This window comes from Calliopsis andreniformis, chromosome 3, assembly GCF_051401765.1.
Source record: "Calliopsis andreniformis isolate RMS-2024a chromosome 3, iyCalAndr_principal, whole genome shotgun sequence".
Taxonomy (NCBI): domain Eukaryota; kingdom Metazoa; phylum Arthropoda; class Insecta; order Hymenoptera; family Andrenidae; genus Calliopsis; species Calliopsis andreniformis.
Genome location: NC_135064.1, coordinates 15,383,649 through 15,409,468, shown reverse-complemented (window position 1 = coordinate 15,409,468; position 25,820 = coordinate 15,383,649). Strand labels below are relative to the sequence as shown.

Here is a 25,820-nt window from a genome sequence, read left to right as displayed (position 1 = left end):
TCGTTGTCGCGATCTAGGTTTCTTGGTTTTCGGCTGTCAACGCGAACCGAAAGTAACGGTCGTCTTCTAGTCTGGAGGATCGTAATGGAAATGGGGATGGTCTTCGGTGGTCGAAATTTATACGGAAACGAAGAAGAGGGAAGACTCTCTTTCAGGCTTCAGCGTGGAATGCTCTTAGCGTATATTTGTTAGGACAGCGTGCAACTAAATATCAAGTTAACGACGCGATTAGATCTATCGAATTTAATTAGATAGTAACCGTGCATACATGGCGACAGTCCCACATCCCCCTCCCCCTCAGGATACGAAATTTTCTGTAGCATAGGATCGATTCACGGAGTCGCCTGTTGATCGTTTCTAGAGTAATCCTTATAGGACAATCAAAAGTAAAAATGATTTTGTGTTTAGCGTGTCGTCTAAATCCTCCCTAGCTAGGCATTAATAAGAAACACGAGCAGCGAGTATCGTTATCCTTCGTGAACATTCGTCTGACCGATCGGTAAAGTTGCGCGCTGCTGCCGAATGAGAGCGAGAGCGAAAGGAGAAGAAACTTGTAACTGAATTTGTAAATTTCCTGCATCGTATGTTTTTTCGTCGTTGTCGAGTGTTTTCTCTTGCTATATATAGTACGTATCCCATTGAATAGAGGCATGTACAAAATGTAACAATAAATATATCTTTGATAACAACGCAGTTTTCCGCATGTTTCAGACTCGAGATGTTATAAATTCGAATTGTTATTTTTCAAGGCATGTATTGGCGTATTAGTTTCTGGTATTTAAATTCGATACGGTGTAACAATGAGCTTTGTAAAACTAAATAGAAAAGAGCCGGGAGGGGGAAAGGGTATACACAAAAATAGAGAAAATGTAAGGAGAGAAAGAGAGAATGAGAGCGCCACACAAGATAGAGCAGGAGTTGATGCGATAATTTGTAACTCGACGTTGAGAAACAGCAACATGGAAGACCTTGTTATATTGTGCAAGTGCGAGTTCGTCAATTTCTGCCCAACTTAACTATAGTGAACGATGAGAGAAGATTGCTAATAATAAATGATTATAATAATGACATTAGTATATATAACGATACGATACTGAAAGCATCATCATCTTTTGTATCATTTGTTCGTTTGTTTTTATCTTACTGCGTTTGTCTTTCATTATTAATGCAATACCAAGATGACTCGGTTTCGACACGATATCTTGTGTGTAAATATATACTAATAAAAAAATACAAATATAAGAACAATGTTTGATTCAGTTTGATCGCCATCCAGTCAACTGTTTTGGAACATGAAAATCTTTTATACAAATTGGAGGAAATGAATGATCACACACTTGTAATCGTTCGATTCAAGTTGAATGTTTAAATGATTTATTTAATACATTAGTATTAAATACATGAGCTATCTACTAAAAGAAGAAAACATGATACGCGAAGCATAATGATAAGTACAAATTATTGATCTCTATTCAGAGTGTTACTTTTATGCGTCGAGTTTTGTTTCATTGTTGGCTTCAATGAAATTGTGTCAAGAAAAATCAGTGTCAGAGATTCTGAATACAAAAGAAGTAACGTATAACAAATGTTAAAGTTACAAGAAAAGTGTAAAACGGTAAAAAATTCTTTCAGAAAACAATAAAATGTTTTACAAAGATTTATAACATATAGAAGGCACAGGATGTAACATCACATACCACAGAGTTATGATAAACGTTGTTCAACACACGCATGATTGGTATTTCATCTGAGATTCTGCTTTTTGAAGAAATGAATACTACAGATAAAAACTTCTAATGCAAGATTAGTAAATGATTTAAATAGCTGTTGGAGATCATTGCATGCACGAGAATAAACATATATGTACGCTATTTTGTATTTGATTATTCTTGAGGTAAAATTGGAAATCCTGTTGTCCCAATGCTACCTTCTTCTTTCTCCTTTCTGTGTCTTTCGTTTCTCCTTTTTCTCCTCTTTTAACTGCTTTTGTTTTTCCCTAAGTTGAAAAAAATTAATATCAGTATCAATACATTTTATCGTTTTTGTACTCATGAAAAATAAATGTTACAAATTTACCTGTCCTCTTTGTCTTTCTCTTTCTTTCTTTGACTTTCTAATTTCGCCTTCTCTCTTTTTTCCCTTTCCTGCTGTACTATCGTAGCAGCATTTGTGTTTTTCTCGATTCCACAATCTCCTCCGCTGGCTCCATCCTCTTCCCCCTCACCTTCACTTTTTTCGTCCTCTGACATTTGACTATACTGTGCAAGTATTGCCTCCCTTATTCGCCTTTCCTCTTCAGTGTAACTCCTTTGAGTGGTAGTTGGAAGGGACTGTGATTCCAACATCCGTGCCAATCTAACGTCCACATCTTCCACTGGTCCTTTCGGAGCTGATACTTCTTCAACAGGTAGCCATTCAGCCCAGGCGTTCAATATTTCTGTCACATGTTTGCCAATGTTATCATCCTGTGAACCAATAAACTTAGATTATTATAATATACAGATAAAGAGGAGTTGCAAATAAAATAACACACTGTAAGACATTGCTGAATTGTACATATAAAAATACAATTAAAAATTTGAACACGGATAAAAGAGTACATATTATAAAAGAAAAAGCATAAATAACAAAAACAGTGACATTAGGATTTCAAGCTAAGCTCAAAGAATACACTTTATTAACTACACTACACTATGGAGTAATTATTGAGAATATCCAATATTCATTGGAACCATGCATCCAATTGTATACAGATTCCCTTAGGTTACAAAGGATACAAAGCACTTCAAACTTCAACCTCAAATATCCCGTAAACTATGAAACGTCTACATCTAAAACTAAGTATTACTAATTTCAGTAGTTCAAGCTCTGTCATTCTGCAAAAGTTCACTAAACAACCCATGTTATTACACGAAATCTTCCCCTTGTTAGCTATACTCGTGCTTTAAGGTTAGGAGATCAGGTTTTGAGGAAATACTGTATCAAGACGTCAAATACGGTGAACATAGCGACACTTAAAGGGTTACATAAATAATGAATACATAATGTGCCGAGTTTAAAGAAACACGTGCGAACGGATGACAGAAAGAATAATAATAGCACTGCCTGTTATTTTTGACCGGTTGATAAACTTCGATTACGAACAGCAAGAACATTCTAACCTCACAATCCGTGTGCTCCTCACCGTTATGCCCGCGAGTATGCCTTCCAGGGCTTCAGTCTTCTCATCCTCTGTTTCATCACCTTCCAATATTCCTTTGATGTACGATCCAAATACACTTTCGTCCGTCTTTAAAGCCTGTAATTTGTTACTAAGCCAACTATCAAACGAGTTCGTCGCGACGGCCATGTTCAACTTCTCACATTCTCACACCAGTCGCTACTATTGGCGACAGACTTCACGTCTCTTTAGCAATCATCCCAGATAAATACGAACTTGCGCGTTAACATGGTTCCAGAATTACATTTGCATGCACCTTTTATAGAAGAATGATAAATTATTCAGCCTTGTTATTAGAATATTAAATGCTATATTTTTTATGATTCTTTTTGTAAGTCACAATAGTCGACGTGTTTTCTGTAAATGTGCAATAAGAAATTGAAGTAGAAATCTTGATGCAGTTCTGTTTAAAAACGAAATTTTGAATGATTCTTAGAATTTTCTGAACAGAGATTTATTTCAGAGTTTATTGTATGTATATAAAATAATATCAAGGTTTAGAATTGTTTCTTTGTTGTTATGAAAGCATGAGTTTAGAATTCTTGTAAATCATCTTCAGCTTATTATGTAATAATAGAAAAGTAGAACATGTTTAGTTTCCTTAATAGACACTTTTTAAGCGTCTTCGTTGAGGTCATTCTTTGGAAACCTGTGAAACATTATTTATTATATCATTTGCAATTTTCAAACTTGAAATTATTATACTTAAATTCTCTTTAGATTTATTATATAATCACTAGCAAAATATAGAATAGACAGATAGATGTATCACATTATGTATTTTCTTTGTAATAAACCTTGCGGACTTACGTTTCCTTTACCACTTTCGCATCGCGCACAACGTTACCGATTCAGTGTAAAATAAGAATACTACACCACGAATGGTAGGAATTAAAGTTATATAAACTCGACAGCAAAATTGTCGATTTTTGAATTGCTATAATTTCGTAAAAAATGTTCTACAACAATCTGCCTAAGGTAATTTTAATTTAAAAAGTAAAACCAATACATTTCACATCTCACTTCCCTTTACTTTTACTCCATTAACGCTCACACCCTTCTACAATAATCAATACTAAGTTTTGTATCGATACAATTACAAAGTTTTGTAACTACTTAAATAAATTCATCTTTATATCTGCATAGTCCAAGACATTTTAATGTATGTGTATACGTTAACGTATATAACATGTATGATATATTAACGTATATACATAACATGTATATATATAACATTAACCAGTCCAATTTACATACCACTATTTATCATCAGTCAGTTTCACCCTTAAGATCACTCTACAGTTGTTTCATTACCATTGTATCGCTATTGCATCATCCCCTTGTCTTTGTTACCGTAAAACGGCTATCGATTGCGAGCAGAAATGCTAATTTAATATTGGAATCACCGTGCACCCTGACCGTCTCAGTTTATTCCCTCAGTCTTTACTGTCATTGATGCCGATCGCATCGCTGGTCCCAATTGTTGGTCTTCCCCGACAGGATGTGGAACTATGTGCTGCTGTCAGTCTTCGTGCTTCTCGTGTCATTACTTTATCACTGTTATTTTAACAGGCCGATTAGTATTATCGAGCACCCCAATACGCACTACGATTACATAATTGGTAAGTGAAGGAACATTATTTTCATCAGACACGAATGGGAGTTACAAATATTACGCGTATGGTTTATTAAAATCTAGACAGAAGTCCAATAATCCGCTGATCCACGTGTCCCTTCGATGGGTGCTGTCTCGCGACCTCGCGTGCGCGTTGTCACAATAACGCGCGGTAAATCGGATTTTGAATAAGCTATCTGATGCAATGTCGCAGAGGTATTACTTGTGTTGGGGTATTTAACAGATTTTTAGATTGAAACGATTTACGTATTATTTTTAATTTAAACCATTCCATTATTTTAGCGTAGCTTTAGTCTAAAACCGGAAACTTTTAGAAATAAAAAGTGGAAACGAGGAACTTTATTTTGAGAAATAATTATAATCAATTAAGGGTCAAGGTTGCATAAACGAAATGTTATTGAAAAACGTAAATGTATAAATCCTGTACGTTATAGACCTTATACATTATTTTGCCGAGGCAAAAAAGACATTTTATATTAATAGACACTAGGTATATAGACGCTCACTAAATGAGAAAAATCTACAAGAAAGTCTATGACTTTCATAATAGTAACACGAAAAAACAGTCTTCGCTAAAAGAAAAAACTAAGAACGAAATGTTGCGTTGACGTAACTTTGGACCTTAATCCTATAATTTTCCTGTTAAGTGCGTAATAAAGTTTAGTTTCCTTGATATATCAAAATTATTTAAAAAGAGTGGAGGGTATTTAAAGCAGGGCAACAGGTAATATCGAAATATATTTCCTATTTGGGAAGTTGGAGCTGGGACATCAGGATGCGTGGTAGCATCTCGTCTCTCCGAGATTTCAAACCTGACCGTGTTGCTGGTGGAGGCTGGTGGTTACTTTGGATGGGTTTCTACGGTACCAATTTTGACACCAATGCTGCAGGGCACCGAGGTCGACTGGTCTTACTCGACAGAGCCGCAGATGTTCTCCTCGAAAGGCTTTTGGAATCGCGTAAATAAAGCTTGTTTATCAAACTGAATATTAATTCTACAATGGCAGCAGATTTTTACTTGTAGAAGCACAAGTTTAAATGAAAAATCTCCGCAGGTACAAAAAGTGCCAAGGGGCAAAGGATTAGGTGGAAGTGGGCAGATAAATCATCTGGTCCACTCTTTTGGGAGATCTGAAGATTATAAAGAATGGCCCAAGGGTTGGTCTCACGCTGATCTACTTCCGTATTTCAAAAAGGTGTTCGATATCATGAACGTAATGTCCAGTCCAGAGGAGGAGTACCTAGCCGAGGCTTTTCTCATGGCGGAAGAATCGCTGAAGTTGAATAATGCGACGTTACAAAAGGGGTTGTACACGACCAAAAAGGGATCACGATGGACCACGTTTCACGCGTACTTGCAGAGTGCTTGGACCAGGTGGAACTTACATATTTTGACGAACACCCTCGTATCCAAAGTGAGATTTTTGTCAATCATTTTTTGAAGCTACTAATTGGATCATTCTTCGACGAGAAATATTTATAAGAAATTCACGTTAAATTAAAAGATTTGACTTGTAGTAAACGTATGGCACACTTAACTTTTTATAGGTAGTAATATTTCAATTTTTACGATAACTAAATTTGTTTATGCTCCATGTAACAAAATTATTGCATGATGAGTTAAGAGTTAACTCATCACCAATTGACCAGTTAAACATATTTTTGAACCTTTAATTAATTTTTGGAGTAACTTGTTTTCATATTTTGAGATATTTAGAATGTTTCGTGTATTTAAAAGTGAAGGTTCTAGAATTTGATTTCTGATAAAGCATTGCAAATTTTCAGATACTTTTCAAAGAAGGGGCGAGCGTAGATGGTATCAAAGTGACTTACAAAGATGGATCGGTGGGAAAAATTCGCGCGAGAAAAGAAGTGATCCTTTGCGCCGGTACTATCAATACCCCTCAATTACTTTTGCTTTCGGGAATCGGGCCAGCCGAAGACCTTAACAAATTTCAGGTGATACATCATTCGTTCTTCACCAAAATAAATATTCGACGCGCGGTTATACGTCTACTAAGAATAGAAGCATACATAAAAAATGCAATATCCTGTCTTTATTCTGGCCACGTAAAATGACTGTGTAAATTGCAAATCAAAAAAGATACTTTTAGATACCAGTTGTGAGTCATCTTCCTGAGGTGGGCAAAAATCTCTTCGACCAGTTGATCCTTCCAGTATACGTGAATATTGATGCAAGAGTGAGCATAACTTTGATAAAGCTACAAACGCTCCCCGAAGTGGTCAACTATTTTGTTTTCGGCAGGGGTGAGTTGAAGGATATTTTAACAGTTTCCCTGATTTTATGTTTCGTTTTGTGAATTTGGAATCAGGGTGGTATGCAACGAATGCTATAATGGCAACTGGTCGCACGAATAACAGCGGCGTTATGCTTTGTGGAATGGCGTCTACCGAAGAGAGATTATTAAAGCCCATAGCTAATTACAAAACCGAGGTAAGGAAAAATAAAACGTAGAACATTTGAATAATTACAGTAGAACCTTAATTAATTGACTTAACTACAAGACCCATGCCTGAAACATCTCTTACTGGCTAATTTTATTATTTCTAGTAGACTATATACCACTAATTACGATTCTAGAATCACAATTCTGTTGCATTTTACGCAACTCTTATTGAACTGAATATCTGTCGCAAAAAATAGTGTAAATTGAATTCTCATGTAAGAATATATCTATATCTAAATACCTACTGTCATTAAAGAATAACAAATTTTAAATAATAAGGAATAAAATTAAGTTTCGGGTGAAATAGTTCCAAATAGTGTACAAAGTACTTACTACTATACATTTAAATAATTGTTTTATGTTTCTACTTTTCCCAATAGGACAAATCATCATAAAAATAAAAAGCTAATAAAAAATATAGCTACTATGTATTTTCAATATACTAATGGGTATACCTACAGACTTACAGATCGATGTATCCGTCGTACAACAACAACTCGCAGGAGGGTTTCCTGTTCCTGTCGTATTGCCTGCAGCCAAAAAGTCGTGGAAGTGTTTCGTTAAGATCCATCAACGTCCGTCATCACCCACGAATCAATCCAGCCTACCTTCAGCACTACGACGACGTTTTATGCACGCACGAGGGTAGGCCTGCAATTCTCACGCAACAATTCCTTTCTTCGCTCGCTTGTCGCGTGACAACCACGAATTTTGTTGCAGCTATAAACTTTGCGATTCAGACGCTCGATACGAAGAAATTTCGTGAATATGGCGCGAAGGTTCACCATCCTGACTTGGAAGAATGCAGACACCTTCCACAGGACTACCGAGACATTGAGTACTCGGAATGCGTAATGAGGGTTGCTGGCCTCACGAGTTATCACGTGTCTGGCACATGTAGGATGGGATCTGATGATCACGCGGTCGTTGACGAGAAATTACGGTAAAAAGTTCAATATTGTAATGCATAGACTGAGGGTGTTTGTGGAACTCCCTATTTTCGCGTGGAAAATTAGGGAAATAGCGAATAGAATAGAATCTCTCAACTTAAGAGAAAAGCAGATTTATAATATCTATACAAAAAATTCAAAGTGTTTTACTAAATTCCACAATTCTGTACCAAATATTAAAAATTGAATTAGCATTTTGGCATGAATGCTGTGACCTTACCACACCAGCTGAGAGTTAACTCTACCTGCTACAATTGTGCGTGACTAACGCATATATTTTCTTCATTTCAGCGTGAAGGGTGTTGACGGACTTCGAATAATGGATGCCAGCATACTGCCATCCCCTATTTCCGGCAATCCAAACTCCGTTCTTATCGCGATGGCTGAACGAGTTAGTGACTTGATCATTGATCGCGTGGCTGACTAAAACTCGATGTACCTACTGCCACGAAAGATATACAATTTCTGAAAAGGTACAATGTGAAATCAATCGAACAACTTACTTTCTTTCCAATTTACTACGATCTCGATTATCATTATGCAGATAGCACACGACGTCTTGAAGACGTCTATTTCATGTCCATTTCATGCTTGAACGTCTTTCGACATAATTTGGACGTCTTGAAAACATCCAACAGCGTACGTCTTAAAGACTTGCGAAATTTACGTCTATAAGACGCCTTAAAGACACACTACATGGACGTTTTAAAGGCGTCTATTTTTTCTCTGAACGTCTTATAGACGTAATTTAGAAGTCTTTGAGACATCTTATGAATGTCTTTCAAAACGTCCTAAAGACATACTGATTTTTAACATCGGACGTTTCAGAGATGTCTTTTGGCTATTTTTAGGACTTTACTGGATGTCTTTGAAACGTTTTTAAGATGTCTCTGTGCTACATAGGTAATAGTCATCAGAAACTAAAAAGAACAGAACACAGAGGGGAAGGAAAAAGATGTGACATCCGATTTTTTGTAATTTATAATTAATGGTAAAGTTTTTCTTGTTTTACAGTAATCGAACAGTTATTAATAGTCTAATTAAATTTCGATTAATTTTTATACAAACAAAAAAAAGGGTGAGTTACACTCAACGGCGTAGCACGAACCCCTGCCACCTCGTTCGCGCTCTGGAGAAAAAGAAAAAGAAAAAAAACCGTAACTTCTCTCTGCGTTTCGCTCGTCGCACATTTTCTCCTCTTCGTTCCTCCACCCTCCCCTACCCCCCCCGAAACTCATCGTAAAACGTGTCATTATTCCACCCCAGTTCCTGTCCGGGATCGGTTCCAATGGCAGAGTTTCGACTCGTTCTCTACTCCACTTCCGCGCCTCTCTCCCCTTTCTTCCTTTTCCTTTCTCTCCCCCTGACGCGCGCCTCCAGCCATACCAACCCCTTTCACGCTTCTCTTCCACTCTGACGTTTCTCCCGCGTTCCTCGCCACGTCTCCAACGTCGCTCGAAACGCGGCTGAAACGCGACCAAGACGCCCTCGGTCCTCCCACTCGCACAGGCGCACACTGGGCCTCTCGTATAAATAAAATAATTCTGTAGTAATAATAATAATAATAATGCGAAGTGTCATTTTGTGTACACGAAGAAACGCAACTAACGGCTTGCACGCTCCGTTCACGCTTCGGGCTCCCACATCCGGCGCCCTCGTGGTCTCCCGCCTCCTCTTCCCCTTGGAAGGACCACCCCCGCCCTCCGCTTCGCGCACTCCCCGCCACATCTGTCTCTCATACTCGTAACGTAAACGTAATCTCTCAACTTAAGAACAAAATTGGTAACCACCGTGTCGCTCTGCGTCCGCGGCGCAAGCACACCGCCTCTCGCTCCCCTTTGGAATAAAACGTAACAGGAATAATATAATCGGTTCTCGTCGAATCGGTGTCGACGGCGCGGCGCGTGGACCGACGCTGCTCCGAGCGACGAGAGGCAACGGGAACTCTTTCCTCATCAAACACGAAATTCTGATCTAGGGATAGGTACCTCTCCTCTGATTCGTTTTGGAAGAGATCGTTCTCTTTCAAGAGGACTCAATTCAACCCTTATTTAACATGTCTCACTAAATCCTGTATAAAAAGGATTCTATTAAACTCTATTATATGAAGTAGTTTCAAATTCATTTTCATATAAATCTGTGTACTTTGAGCGTTGTAACTAAAAGGCCACACAGTTTATATGAATTGAATTCTTATGAAGAAGGTTCTAAAAATTGAAATTATGTTTCAAAAGAAATTGTGGTGACGGAAAGGTAACTGTAATCTAATGCTGAAGAAAAGAAAGAGGTAGAAGATTGCAAGTATTTTCTATGTAAGAATGACTTTCTGTTCCTTCGATTATGTACGTATCCATAAAAATTGAATTTAAAAAGCAGAGAAACAGATTAGAAGAGATTCCTTTCCTCGAGTTCAGCGTTCCCGTTTCGAAATTTCCGGAATGCCCAGGTATCGTCCGCTCGACGTCGATCCCTCGATTGCCGCGCCGATCGACGCGCAGATTGAAAGTTCGGCCGCGCAAACGGGGAGGAAACTGAGAATGGCTGGCGTGCACCGCGCGTTCGAGCCGATCTACGAACCGCCATTGTCCTCCTCCCGACGTCTCGCTCTCGCTTTCGTTCGTGCGTATAATATACATTTATTTAATTATTTATTTATTTATATATCATCTCTTGTTCATCGACGCGTTGTCGCGTCGCGGGGCGACGAATTCGGGGCTCTCGCTTACGATCTAAACAAGTACTCCCTTAATATTACATATATATATTCTATCTATATATATATCTATATATATATATTTATTTAAATATATATATATTTATATTGAAAAAATGAGTGTACTCTTTCGTTATTAATAGGAAATAGTTATCGATTAATTTGCAATTGCGTGTAACATAGACGCGTCCAGCGCATAGAAACATAAATAAATAAATATAAACGGATGTATTTACATATACTCGGCTGTCTGAGGGCTTGTTCAGGTTTGCAAGGTATGCTCGTAGGTGGATCTGGAGGAGAGTAGGACGAAGGTGTAGGTTGTATAAAGGGGGTGGTGTGTGTTTGATAAATATTCAGTCGTGGGAGGTTTCGGACAGCTATAGCTTTATCTCGTCTTATATCTCTATATTACATTATAGTTACGTGTATACTATTTATATTGTTGCCCGTGGTTTGTTTCGTGTTTCTTTCATTATTCTCTTTCGCTTGCTATGGTCTTATAGGAAAATAATACTTCGTGGAGTGGATGAAAAAAATTGAAAAGGAACAACCGTGAATATAAGGTGTTTCAAATCTATAGAGATAAACTGTACCATAGATAACGGAAATCGTGGAAAAAGAACAAAAGTTGATTTCTTGTAAATGTACGTTTGCAAATTAATCGTTTTGGAGGTGTTACCAAGCAGTAAGCTTTTTTGTATAGCTGCAATGTGTTAGATATTTATGATCCCAAAGTTAATTAAAAAATATTCGAAAACCTAGATCTAAAGTATGATCCTTCCTTTCTGTTACTTGTGTCACTCAGTCAAATCTGCAAACTAAAGCTTTGAGACACTCTTGTAGGTTATATAACCAGTTACTTAACATGAGTATAGTAAAAAATGTGTGTCAGTGTGTTCATCTGAGGTAGAAGCGGTTTCGTATACAACTTACAATTAGAATCATCGCGTTCGTCTTAATTATCATGATTCATGATGGTCACCGGTTTGCCAGTTTGTTCCGAGTACACAAGGTGAACAAAATTGCGAACGATTGGGGATGAAATAGAGGAGCCTCCTTCGTTCGACGAGGAATCGAGAGAACGAGGGTGGAAATGAAGAGAAAAGTGGAGAGAAGGAGACTCAATATAGATGCTGAACGACGTGGAAAATCTGTGGCGTTTCGTGAAGAAAAAGTACCAGATGCATGCTCGTGTTCCATTCAAAATTGAATAGAAAAAAAAAAAATGAAAACTCTATGTGCAAAATTGTTACTTCAAATACCTTTCACCAAGGTAATAATAAAAAAAAGAAATCCTAATACATTCGAAATTCAAATAATTAGAGGTACATCTTCTAAAGAAGCTTCATCGTTCACTGCAAAAACAGAAAAGACTTCGACATCGCATACAAAGCGACTTTACATTGCATATAAAGTTCTCCTAAAAGAAAACAAAAAATTAGAACAAAGAAACGCTATTCGAAACGTAAAAGTACACAACATTTCCTAAAGATTTCCTAAAATGAAAAATCAACGATCAAGAAGAAAAACGTGCACAGTGCACAGTGTAGAAACTCGATACACTCTAGCATCGAAACGCCACGCAACAAAAGCAATGCCAACAAAGAACAAACGTATCTCAACAAGAACAATAAACGCTGAAACGTCCTTCGCGGTCTTCCATCCAGCAGGAAGTTAGGGAGAAAAGTCAGACGCGTCTGATTGAACTCTACGAATGATTGCATCGCGAGAGGATATCGTGTGAAGAAGATTAGCGAAAATGAAGGCGAAGAGTTGTTCGAGTCGAAGGAAGTGCGTCAATTAAACGAGTAATAGAGTTGGCGCGAGCGAACGACGTTAATACGACGCGAGACCTGCCCTAATCGTCGATGAGCAGCAGCCTGGCAATTAATTCTCGCGTTAATTAGCCTCCTCGTGACACCTGTTCTTTCACCGATAGTGTTTTCCTTTTGCTCGCTGGTCGAGTGCTCTCCCTCGACTTTGTTCGTCCGATAATCAACGGAACGATAGGCGAACGGTTGAAAAGAGTGGTTTAATGAGCAGAAGGTCGCAATTAATGAGGAAAAGGACGAGGAGGATACGTTGTTCGTGCGTCCTTAAATACACAACTAACGTACTGTGCGATACATTGCGCCATCATCCGCGGGTACACGGTGACTCGTGACTATAATCGATAGCAGTCATTATTAACAACGCTACTCGTGCTAATGAAAGATAAGGATAGAGAGAAAAATCGAGCGTGTGAGTGAGTGAAAGATGAGAGAGAGAATTAGAGACGGAGAGAAAAAAAAAATGGTGTAACAATGGTACACCGACGATCCCTACTATACACTCGACTATTGCATCGCTTGATTATTGATTTATGTTATTAAATCTTATCGACTATTATACTTTGTAGTTTGTACTTGGTTTTCATATACCTGAGAAAAGGACTCGTGGCACGAGCCGCCAACGGCGGCCCCCGTATCGAATTCATTCTGACCTTTCTGTTGAACCATCGTTTGCAATCTACCTTCTTCGTTCGTCAATCGTCTTCTATCGTCCGCAATTCGTGACGGTTCGTGCCTTGTCGACACCTCTGAGACGTTCGACATCGCAAAATACCGTTCCTTTAACTGTGCTTATATACAGAGATTTATAACCTTCTCTTTTCTATTTTTTTTTTCCCTTCAACTTCTTACTGCACCCTGTATGTCGTGTGTGAGGTAGCATTTGTACTAGTGTGTGACGAAGTATTGTATATGATCCGTTATTGTGACGAACGGCTGATAAAAGCGTGCATCGATGGACAGGTTCTTAAAAAGATTCGCGATAGCGTTTGGCAGTGTCCAGTTTTCCCAGTCTTTCTGTTCGAATGCATACGATGAAGAGATGAAACAGTCTGTACGAGCATTGATCGTTTGCATGGCGCCGTTCTGTACATCTTAAGTCATTAATCGGATCGCTAACGGTCGATCTTTATTCCCTACAAAATATAGTCGGATAGATATTTGTTAGCTCTTCAGGGCTACTTAGTTAACGATGGATCTCGAAATGCTTCGAATATTATTTGAATTTCAAGCTTAGAGCCCTCGAACAGCTAACCGATTCTGTCCCGACTATAACAACGCATAAACTCGGTACAACGAAACGGAGCAGTCTGTATGTAAACGTTTCAACAACTCTGTAACTAGTATAAACTATTGCAAACTATGCGGTATAAAATACGATCACATGAAACGGTCAGTACGAGGGAAGAAGAGGGCAAGAGTCGCGAGAGTAAACGATAGAGCTAAGATGCAACGGATTTCCTCACTGAAACTGATATGTAACACGCGTTTGATGTGGCTCGACGCTTAGAACGGTGTTGCCCCCTTTTTCCTAGAGATCACAGACTATTGATATTCTATTGAGTAGGTGAAGCACGTCGTTGGTCAGACAAAAGATTCTCAAGTATATCTCCCTTAAAAACTCTCGATACATTGTTGAACATTAAAAGTGTGAATTCACAGTGCCCATCTGTCCAACGACGTCAAACATCACCAAACAGAATCGTGCACCATGTCAAACGAATCAGTAAAAGAAGTGAATCACTCGATCGAAACGCAGTGTGAGCTTAATCGAACGTCGATCATCGAATCGTCAACCTTCCATCGACGCCGCCACCAGACCGTCCCATATTCCAACTATATCAAACCGTCATCATCTATAATCGTCATTCGATTGTATCGTGTTACATTATACAGCGTGTATAGTAAGTTTACAAAAATCCGCAACTCTGCAATCTATCATTTTGTCGCATTCAATCGTTTACCCCTTAACTATTTAGTTTACTTTGTACTATAAATCGCGGCCGCCCGACAGCGCGCCGAGGGCCGCACGCCGCCGAAATCGAAGCCCCGCCTCGCGACACTGGTGAGCCCTACGGTTTACAATATTATCATTATAATCGTAAATCGTTATTATCCTCCTTGCCGCGAAAGTTTCATTACGTTTTCTTACTTCTTCGCTTCTCAAATTTTTTTTTTTATGCTTTTTCCTCACGTTAAATATGCTTAATGCGTGCGCGATACATGTACTATGCAATCATTATCAACTATAGTATAGTACTATTATATACTATACGATGATCAAACAGTATAGTGTAGTTGTTAGTGCACTCTGCGCGCGTAGGTGCGCGTAGGTGTAGGTGCAGCGATAACATCGACCCTCCTTCGCTGACGCGAGCACGCAACAACCTCGCTTCTCCCCAAACACTAGTTTCTCTCTCTCGTCACCCAACACTTTTATTCCGTCCCACCCTCTCTCTTTCACCCTCGATGCCCTGCCTGCTCGCGCGACTCCATACCGAATAGCAGTGACGAAGGATTACTTCAATCTCTTTTTTTACTCTTTTTCACGTTTTTTTCTTTCTTTTAAATCGCGGAAAGCCCGTTTACACCGCGAGTCACGGTCGCGGGTGCGTCGAACGCGAACATCGAACTTTCGCCGATTTCCTTTTCACTTCCCCCTCCTGCTCTTTATCGTAAATTTGTTCTGCAACTTTTCATTTCGCCGAAACTCGAGAGAAATTTTCTTCTTGCCATACCGATTTTCTTTCTTTTTCCCCTCTCACTTCTGGTTCTATCTAAGCCACTCCGCGACGCTCGCGACTCGCGCGGGAAACGCGAAACAAATGCTCGGTGGACCCGCGGTGTAAAGCTCGCTTCGCCCAAGCTGTGTCACACACGACATCTATAAAGGATTTTCAATCCGTAAAACACATATTATAGAAACAACATGCAACATTTTATCCTACGCCGTGATACAATAATGGTACATACGTATGCATGCGTACGCACGCGCGTGGCTTCGTAACGTGGATATATGCACGCGACCGCGTACGCACATATCGCGCCTATCTTCCCTCTCTGTGTGTATGAGTGTACGAGTGTTCTGTGTGTGATTGTTTCTTGTTCTGGTATTTGTTCACGTGTACCGCGAGACGAAATGCGGGTGCACGTGAATTAAGGCGTATTCACACTGGGATACTGTCTGGCAGCGCGAAACTTAACAAAAAGGGGTCACCGAGGACTATCATCTGAGAGCTTGCTTTCATTTTGAGAATGTACTGGTACATTTATTATTGTGAATAATTGTTTAACTCTTAGCTAGGTGGTACCAATTAATTAATTTATTTATTTTTTTATGACAAAACGAAAAAGAAGCTAGATTTTTCCGACTTTATGAAACAATTTTCAGTGGTCAATTAGATGTAAGTGAAATAAAATTTAGGAAATTGTGTGTCATAACTGATTCACTTTATAAACAAGTGAACAACTAATATTTATAAAAATGAATTTAAATAAATTCTTTCATTCTTTTGTGAAACAAGCTTCTTTGCAATACGTTCTCGAGTGACCTAGTACGAAACGAAAGGGAACAATTAAACCGATGAAACATAGTAATCAAAGAATAAAGATTAAGAGGAGAAAGATAAATACAGGCTAAAAGAACGAGTGTAAAAATCCTTTTCCTCAGTGACGAAAGCTAAATTCGATTTTGCATCGATCAATGAAATATGCCCATCGATTTTATTCCCGTTTTCACCCCCACCCTCATTCATAAATCAACTCTTCCGTACATATACATATATACAATGCATACGCGTGTAGGCTTTACTATAATACGAAACAACTAAAAGCTCGGCTTTTTAACCCCGAAAATCTAAATATCCTCTCCGTGAACGCGCAGCGTTACCCTAAACGCTCGACCCTCGCAATTTCATCGCGTTTCGAACGCCACCCCAAAAAAATACTTAAGAAAAAAAAGGGAAAACAAAAAACAAAATAGATCAAATAAAGAGGAAAGAGAGTTTGAAATAATGGAGGAAAACTTAACGCTAAAAGATTCATTGTACGACCCGCACATTACTCTCCTTCGATTCTTTTCGCTTCCGCTTGGCAGAACACCCGGTAACAGAGAAACGACTTAATTTAAAAGAAAAAAGAAAAAGAAAGAACAAAACAAGTCAAGAATGAAAACATACGCATAGGTGCCCTAGAGCTATTTACACTCGTGAACGTTCATCTACCATGTGCCACGTATCCCGTGTACGTTCCCTGTGTGTACGTGTGTGTCTGTGGTGTGCGCGTGTGTGTATGTTCCTATCATCACATACGTAAACGACACATAACACTTTTGAATAATCCCCTTTCCGGCAGCGTCTTCGTTTTGAACTCGTGTCCACCCTCCGTGAGTAAATTTACATCGTCTAAATTGTTTCAAAGCCCATCCTCGTGCGCCCCAGAAGATCGGTATCACCCCCGTCTAAGATAAACCATCCATCCCCCCCTCTTTTCCTTTTTCCTTTCGAACGTCCTCGCGTCCCTTCCGCTCTCGCCGAGATATCCACCCTTTCTCGAATTCTTCTCGCCCTTCTACAATCCCCCACCCTCTTCTCTTCACTGGTAAATCTGATCAGCCCAGATGATCGGAAAACGCGAGCCACGAAATTCGTCGACGAAGCGAGCACGTGTGTTCAACGAGACCCTACTCCTCGCTCTTCGATTCGGTTCACCCCCAAACTTCAACATCCCACCCCTTTCCCTCCGAAAAAAAAAACGAACGTCGCGACGCTACTTGATTTTCACTCCCGTTTCTTAGCTTTCGACCTGAAACTCTTTCTCTGTATCTGTTTTCTTCTTTTTTTTTTCGCTGTGCCTGAAGATCGCGATCGCTTTAGGGATCGAACCTCGCTGCTGAACGATGAAATCGCATGATTGTTTTCACCAAGTAAACACGCTCGAGTTATAAATCACGCAGCCACTCGCACTCACACACATACACACACATACGCGTGGTACATTCAATCCACTCGACTGTTTCTAGTCGTCAGTTACATACTGTTGTATGTATGCAATAATGCGGCTTTGTAAAAAAACGGATCTATTATATATTATATATATAGATAATATGTAGAGCTTATATATCACGTGTGTCGATCGATCTCGAGAGCTTTCGGCGTACGACTCTTCTGAAAATCTTATCCCTAATATTATTTTCGGGATCGAGTATACTAGAATTCACCAATTTCCATTGTCGAAGATTCAGAGGGATAAATCAACTCCCACTTCAAGTCACACTGAACAACCAAAGTTCGTGAATTCCAGTATAGCAGAGAACCAGTGGAAACAGGGTATAGTATTCGTTATAATCTTACAGCTGGGTATAAACAGTGAGCTTATAAGGAGCGAGTGGTATCACTTTATGTGCTGATGATTTGGTTCTGTTTCATCACAGGCGAGGGTGAAGTATGAAAAATATGTAGTATAGTAGTTTATATTAAGGAAATACCATACTGTTTCCATTGGTTCGCTTAGCTGTCTGATGAAAAAATGGAGATTGTAGAATAGGAGGAGCTTGCGCGGAAAGCCTCGAGATTCGGCGCTCGTACCCTCTTACAGGGTATAACAGCAGAGGAATAGTCCCGACACTAATCAGACAAGTAGTAGCGGCTGTACGGAATGTACAGGTATATTACTGTGGTCGCTCAAGTGTTCCCTGTGCTTTGTTTTCTCTTTATGCGTTTATCATAAAAACGATGAGGTAGTACTGTCATTACGTATCGATCATTTGGCAGAACACACGGACAAAGTCGCTCGCGACTTAAGACATATTAAAAAGGGACGAACGAGTAAAAAAAACTACTAATAGTAATAATCAGTAAAGAACGAGGGAAAATAAAAACAAAAAGATGAAGAGAATCGAGGTAAACAAAATAGAACAGAACGGACATAATCTGCGTCTACGTCTCTTTCTGTGTGTATATATACTATAGCTCGCATGCGATCTTTTAAATATTACTAAATAATTCTCTATCGTCTATTGTCTTTGATACCTTACGGCAGGCGTATCGTTGTGAGATAATTCTCTTAGTTAAACATCTTCTGTAACAAATTAAAGGAAAAAAAGAAAAAATACAAGCAGAAAGAACGATAAGGAAACGTAACAGAGGAAGGAAGAAAATAGAGGAGAAAATAACGAAAACGGGGCTGTACTAAAAACGCGTCGAAATACTGCAACAAGTAATATCGTGGTGCCATCCTGACTAGGAGTATCTATATAATCTATCTATAGGTAATGTAATAATAACTATTGCATTGATCACATCCCGTACAACCACGGGGCTAGCAATTATTCTATACGCTCTGTTTATCTTCTGGTTCTATTGGCTATTAATCCCCTTATATCTCGATCCGCGACTATTGCTTCGGACAAAAGTCCGTATTAAACATTGTAAACAGGTAACAAAGTGGTAGTGATTGTTCGCGTGACGTAACGTTCGCGCGGCGATTTCTCCGAGCGAGTGCGCGATCCTCGACGAAAGCAGATATTGCTTGCGTTGCAAACGCCTGGAACATCCATTGGGAAACGCACTTGCGAGGAGACACCGGTTCACCAGGTTACAACGAACGAAACAGGTGTCTCCCCAAGGCGTCGAGGTTCGCACAAAACGATGCTCTTATAATATAAAAGGCCTGCTCCCCGTGCAAAGTGGTTCCCCAAATTAGCGTTTAACATGGAGCGCACTCGCCAGAAGGGATCCGCGCGCGCGTGGCTTATATACGGTAACTCGACAGCCTGTCCGTCTTAGAATCGTAATAATAATCTCATAAATCCTTTATAAAACGGTATATCTATATAAAAGAAACAAAGGGACGAAATGAATGCGTGTCAGTATCGGCGTGATGCACCACTCTCTTCTGGATATGTTTCCACGTCTAGTCTAACAGCGTCTCCTCGAGGAGGAAAAACAAAGATGCGATTCTGTTTCCTGTGGAATCCGATTGAAAAAGGTACTCGTTCCTTTTTGGCACTAACTGCGTGTAACGTGAATGGAGTTAGTCAGTGGCTATATCACCCCGTGCCTCGACCCTAGGCTCTCGACATCAACAGCAATAATAGTAACAGTTGTCCTCTGCGGCATTATCAGTAATAACAGCGTTCCTGCGACGATGGAGCGGTTAAATAATCCTCGATCAACCGGCAACGTTCAACTATCGAGCTATAGAGTTAAGAGGCAGTAGACACTTGTTTCTATTACGACTATTTCGCAAAACAGCGACTGTGCCGTGTCTTGCTCGCGCGACCGCCTCGTTCGAGCGAGCTCAATCGCTCTGGCGAGCGGTCGCTTCGAATGCAAGCGGCTGATTGAAAGAGTTTGTGTATTAAAAAAATAATCCCGTGTACGGTTGAACGATTCACCTGAGACGCCTCGTATCTCGTCAACTCGCTCTCTCCCTCGCTGGCCAGCGTGGGAATCTGCTTTGAACACGACTAAATCGCGTCGCGCTTGTTTCTGGTGTCCGCTTTCTCTACTCTCCATTCGTTCTCCTTTACCGCGCTCTTTAAACGTTATTAGTTAATAATTCTTACTTGACGTTGCACTTTCATTGACTAGTTTTGTGGTTTGCAGCGTAATCCGCGAGCGTGTCCGTGGCGCGACGCGCGTTACTCTTCCCCCCTCGATCTCGTGTACCTCTGTGCAAGCAACGATCGGGCATCGACGATCTCCCGAGCCTCTTCGCTCTCTTCCGTTCCTCCCTTCCCTTTCACCATCTTCCTTGATCCGATCACTGGGGACAATTCTCCTATTTCCACGGTCAACGCCTTCTCTGCGACATCCGAGTCCCCGCGACGTCCGAAGGTCCAGATCCATCAGAACATCCATAAGAGTAGATTCAAGAATCCACGGTTAGAAATTCCATCCAAAGCATGATTCCATCAGACGATCCTCCTAAAAATTTCGTGCCTCGATCGCTGGACATCCATGGACGCCAGAGACTCGAGCCTCGTCGTGCACCACCGTTAATCCTTGGAGTCATGCAAAGTGGACCCGAGACGTTCGCGACGTAATTGACAACTATTAAAAGCAGATCGTCGCGACGACCCAGCGGGTCACGAGGATCGGCTTCCCTTTGTAATCCTCTTGTCCAAGGTTCGTGTACCTGGTAAACGGCTGCCTTCGCGCTGTCAACTGCAGCAGGGGCTATTTCACAAGGGAAGCGAACAATTTAGGGAGCCATCTCGGATGCGACATGGGATGGGACGGCGTTGACCGACGACGAAGGGAAAAGGTGGACCCTGCGACACCTTCGCCCACCGTCCCTTAGTCGTCGTCCCTTCGTCCTCGTAGTCTTCCTCGCGTTCGTTTCCGTGCCACTGGCAGGTCGCTTGAGTAGTCGATCGACGACCACGACGACGACGGCGACGGGGGGCGTCGTTTTACTGCGGCACCGAATCCGACACCACCGAGTGGTTCGACTGTTGGAAGGCCTTTAGGTTCAGCTCCGCTTTGTGCTCCCGTGCGATGTGCCGTCTGACGGTGTTATTCCGCGTGAACGTCCGCGAGCAGAACGGACACGGCACCCTGATACCTTGGTGACGCTGCCGTATGTGAGCGCGCAGGTTCGTCTCGTAGCCATACAGTCTCTCGCAAAAGGGACACTTCAGTTTCTTGCCTGGAAGAATGAAACGTTGATGGTTAGACTTGGTGATGGTTCTTGTTACATGGTTCAGTACATTGTAATACTCTGGGGAAAAGATATCACTGGGTATGATTGGTATAAACATATGAAGACGGTACACACGCATTTCTCGTTCTGGCTGAATTGGTCGTACCAATTATTACTACTTGTAGCGAGATTTGCAATTCTTTTGCTTCTATATCGCTTTGCTGACGTCTTCTAAGCTCCCAATAGTAAATGATAATTGATTTCTGAATCAGTTTATACAGACTGAAAGTTTAATGATGACTTTTGGGATGAGTTGAGGTATCTATCTATACTGATTCTATGAAATAGTATTTTGCGAACTATAGATTCTTCTTTCTAGTAATACTAGAAATTCCTAATATAATGAAAGCTACTTTATGAAAAATTTCTTTTCTCATTTCCCGGAAAAGATCAAAATTAACAAATACCTACTATGCTTGTTATGAGTCTAATTTGTTTACTTGCATAAAATAATCAGTCTACTACTTTTAATTTTAGCTGCTATTCTGCAACTCTTTCTCCAACTATCCTCTGACCAACTCTCACAAAAGACTCGTTCCCAAAACAGAGAAGTAGGATTCCTTGCTAACGAGAGGACAAAAGGTGCAGGTTACGCAATCATTCACCTCGTTTTGCCATTTTTATGTCGGGGATCTCCACGAGTCCTTCCAAGCAGGATGAAGTTCACGGCAAGAGGCACAGGCCAATGGCATTCAGATCGGTGGCACGTGTAAGGCCGTCGAGGAACGCAACGATTTCCGTCGGACACGATCGAGTCGCGTCCACAGTGCCACTTAGAAACGTTACTATTTTCCCTAGGCCATGCGGAACCGATCATTAGCTTTAAGAAGTTAGCGTTGATGCGACCCAACCGTGACTGTTCTCAATTCCTCCCGTTTCGTTGAGGGTCTCACGAAATTCTTTCACAAAAAGCCGTTAGTTCCCTTAGAGAAATCGTGTGAACAGGCGATGGTGTTATTATCGATACGAAACTTGTCTCGATGATCATATAGAGAACTGGGAATCTTGGTACATGACAGGATACTTAAGAAATCAAAGAATCTTCAAACACCTACACTAATCTCGCATCTTTAGAACTATTTTTGTACCCAGGAATTTTTAAAGAATAAATCTATAACAATGTAACATAAAATTGAGAATAATAAACCATAAAACCGAGAGTGAATAGTTTTCCTTCTTTTTCATATCGATCTTTTTAATTCAAGCAATTGTAGTTCTAGCCTATGATTAACTGATCCTCTACCTTATAGAAAGAAATTTAATTAGATATGAATCCTCTAGGTATTCTAAGTATCCTAGCTCGTTCCAAATATAATATGTAAATTTATTTGTCTTTCACATTCTTGCATCCCATCAAGAGCTCGCAACTTTCTTGAATCTCCTCAAATATTTTTACTCTGCCTCGTCAATCGATCGCCCCAAAAAAAGTCCATGACGCTCTCCACCCCGTGCACGGATTAGCACACGGAAGCGCACGCGTCCGTGTACGCGACGGTTTACGCGCGGATCCGTCTTTTTCGTGGATACCAGCTAAGAATAGAGCCGGGTCATCCTAGAAAAAGCAAACGGGGCCGCGGGGCTCGATTTCGTGCAGCTGACTATAATATTCACAAAGGATCGGTGGCGAAACAAAGGCGACTGTGAAGACGTTCAGTACGTGGAATCAAGGTGGGCTGACTGACCGTGGGGAGAAAATGTGCGCGCTGAAGACAGAAGCTGACAGGGCAAGGAAAGGGCGAGGAAAAGAGGAGATAGAGAGAGAGAGAGAGAAGACTGGACCGACAGAGAGTAAATGAAAAGGGGGAGAAAATGAGACAGAATCGGAAGGGTAGGGAAAAAGGTAAAAGAGTTGAAAAGGATGGCAGGCACGGGTGGTCAGAGGGAGTAGATACGCCTCTGGGATATGCAGAAACGCAAAATGCCGATGTCGGCTTTAGAGAAGAGAGAACGATCGCTTCCGCGAAAGGATACGCCATCTGCCCTGCCTCGAAATTTTCGGATGCTGGATTTCGCGTGTATCGACGATTATCATGAGACATCCCTGTCTCGAATACACTATGAAAGAGTTGGCTAATTTGTGTTGAAACACGCCTGGTGTGTTTCGTGCTTGGTTGATTAAGTTCGCCGAGCATTTGGGCCATTGATAGGATAACTGCGGCTTGCAGTTGACAGATCCCTTGTGTTGGGAATGGCGTATCAAACAAGCGTTTCAGATCTTGCTCTTTTTTCCCATAATAAGAATAAACACAGAAAGAAACAGCTGATGTGTTACATGATTCACAATTACTTAAATTAAATGTGCCACAAATTGAACTGTTTTGATCATTTCTCGATACAGTTGGTCCTTCTCAAGAGGAAGTTCTTTGCAGTAGATGCAGTAGTCAGGGGAAACAAGCAAGACACGAAGTAGTGTGAGACAAGAGGTGTTATTTTTGGACGGCTTGGAAAAGAGATAAGTCGTTGGCGAATACGCAACGATAACCGAGCTACGTGGAAGTGGTGCTGCAACAAAAAAAGAATCTACGATATATGTATATCTATTCGATACCCACTGTTTTCATCATATAATGTTACGTTGTGACTTAGTTTTAATCGATAATAACTCGCCTTTCACGTGTTGGATTATAAGATTATCCTCTTAGGGGATACTACTGTTTTTCACTACAAAAAAATGAAAAAAAAAAGGTCAAATCTCCTACGATTGTAACCTTGGGAAATATAGTATTTCACGCCAGGACATACGTAGATAGTTTGTTCAAAAATATGATACAATGTGTCTATATAAATATCGTATGCATATAATACATACAAGTTACATAAATTCATAAAAAGTGGCCTTGACACGTGTTTGTAGAATAACTGTACTGTAGCATCGCAATATGGTGGACTTTGTTATAGGCTAATACACATATTACTCTTATGGACAAGGTATTTTTAATTATTCATTATGGAGTGACATTTGCAACAAAATTTGTAAATATTTTCATTTCTATTATAAATAAAATTGAGAATCCTTACATCAACAAAAAGATCCTTCAAAGTATAATCGAATATTCATAGAAAATAATACATTCCTCTACTTTATCTGATAATTAATCTCACAATGAAACATCATCCCTACAAGTATAATTATTCAAGATTATTTCTTGTTTCTGAAACTTATTGTTTCTCACGATTTTCCTCCCAAAACGACCCCACGATTTCAGGATCCCGAGGTTAATTACTTCTATCATACTTCCTAATAAGCTATTAAGAAACATTGATTGGTCAAGTTCTAATGAATTCTAAACATGGAGGCAATTACAACTCATCGTCCTTTCCTTGAAACAGAGTGGCCCTGGAAGACGGTCGACGGAAAATACGAAATTTCCGATTCGGCCTTCGATTCTCGTGCGTGCTCGAGCGAAGGGAGCGTAGAAGCGAGGAAATCCCGCAACAGCCCGCTTCCAGCCAGCTCCGTTCCGCGCGGGAGAGGGGCAAATGGAAAGGTTTAGTTACGAGACACAGCATCTTCCAAGGTCTTCCCCACCAGTCTGAACGAGACCTGACCCTTTTCCCTTTTCAGCTGAATGGATCGAACAAACGAATAACATAAAGAAACACTCGATACAGCCCTACCACAACTCGCTAAGGCTGCTGGTGGCTGCGCGGCGGTTTCCCTCGATCGATCGACCACCGCCGCTGGATATCACCGATCTTATTGGCGAGATGTTTACCCCGACTCATCTTCTCCTTCTTCGTCGTTCTCGTAACTGCTCCTTAGAATTATGTCGTGTCCTTGTGTTAGTCTCCTTTCGACGAGCCTCTTTTTTGAGAGCAGAAACAGTTTAACGAAGGGGAAAATTAGAATGTCAGGAGGAAATTAATTCTCCTGTTATGGGAACGATCGACAGGCGTTATCGATGGACAAAAGTTTGTCTTCGTGCAGGTGGTAAGCATCTCGGCCACGTGCCACGTGCCACGTGTAACACGGGGACGGCTGAATCGGAGTGCATGGATTGGGATTCGAAGCAGGTGTATGTCTAGCGACGCGGTTCGTTGCATTGATAATTAGTTGAGAATAACAGAAGTCTTTAACTATGACTCGCTTTGAATGGGATCTGAAGACTGTGGTTTTATATAGTTTTAGGGGTAGTGTGAATCAAGCAGTGAAGATGTTGAAGATAATAAATGCTTTTAGAATTTTGGAGATAGGGTAAGAGACGCTATTACTGTGCCTGAACCTATTATCGTGCTTTCCATACAATGCCTATATAAAGAACAGTAATAGGTTCAGACACAGTAATAGGGTCTGT

The 25,820-nt window shown here is 40.4% G+C and overlaps 3 protein-coding genes across 3 annotated transcripts in view; 1 reads left to right on the top strand and 2 right to left on the bottom strand.

Moving 5' to 3' along the window:
* Nucleotides 1–1,346: 1,346 nt before the first annotated feature.
* LOC143188709 (coiled-coil domain-containing protein 43) lies at nucleotides 1,347–3,378 on the bottom strand. Its single transcript, XM_076393116.1, has 3 exons — nucleotides 3,185–3,378; nucleotides 2,077–2,465; nucleotides 1,347–1,996 (listed from the first exon to the last, which is right to left on the bottom strand). The coding sequence occupies exons 1-3, from the start codon at nucleotides 3,347–3,349 to the stop codon at nucleotides 1,924–1,926; spliced, it is 627 nt and encodes a 208-aa protein (XP_076249231.1). The 5' UTR covers nucleotides 3,350–3,378; the 3' UTR covers nucleotides 1,347–1,923.
* Nucleotides 3,379–4,516: 1,138 nt separating this feature from the next.
* Nucleotides 4,517–22,027, top strand: LOC143188959 (neither inactivation nor afterpotential protein G). The gene is made up of 10 exons (XM_076393524.1): nucleotides 4,517–4,842; nucleotides 5,613–5,815; nucleotides 5,912–6,271; nucleotides 6,642–6,815; nucleotides 6,971–7,124; nucleotides 7,190–7,311; nucleotides 7,786–7,969; nucleotides 8,045–8,267; nucleotides 8,566–8,747; nucleotides 22,003–22,027. Exons 1-9 carry the CDS (start codon nucleotides 4,722–4,724, stop codon nucleotides 8,699–8,701), a joined length of 1,677 nt encoding a protein of 558 aa, XP_076249639.1. The 5' UTR covers nucleotides 4,517–4,721; the 3' UTR covers nucleotides 8,702–8,747; nucleotides 22,003–22,027.
* Chinmo (Chronologically inappropriate morphogenesis) overlaps nucleotides 21,236–25,820 on the bottom strand; it is a 50,597-nt gene continuing 46,012 nt past the window's right edge. The window contains exon 7 of the mRNA XM_076393525.1: nucleotides 21,236–21,471. Within this exon, the coding sequence (XP_076249640.1) occupies nucleotides 21,236–21,471 (236 nt within the window). The remainder of the gene's footprint in view (nucleotides 21,472–25,820) is intronic.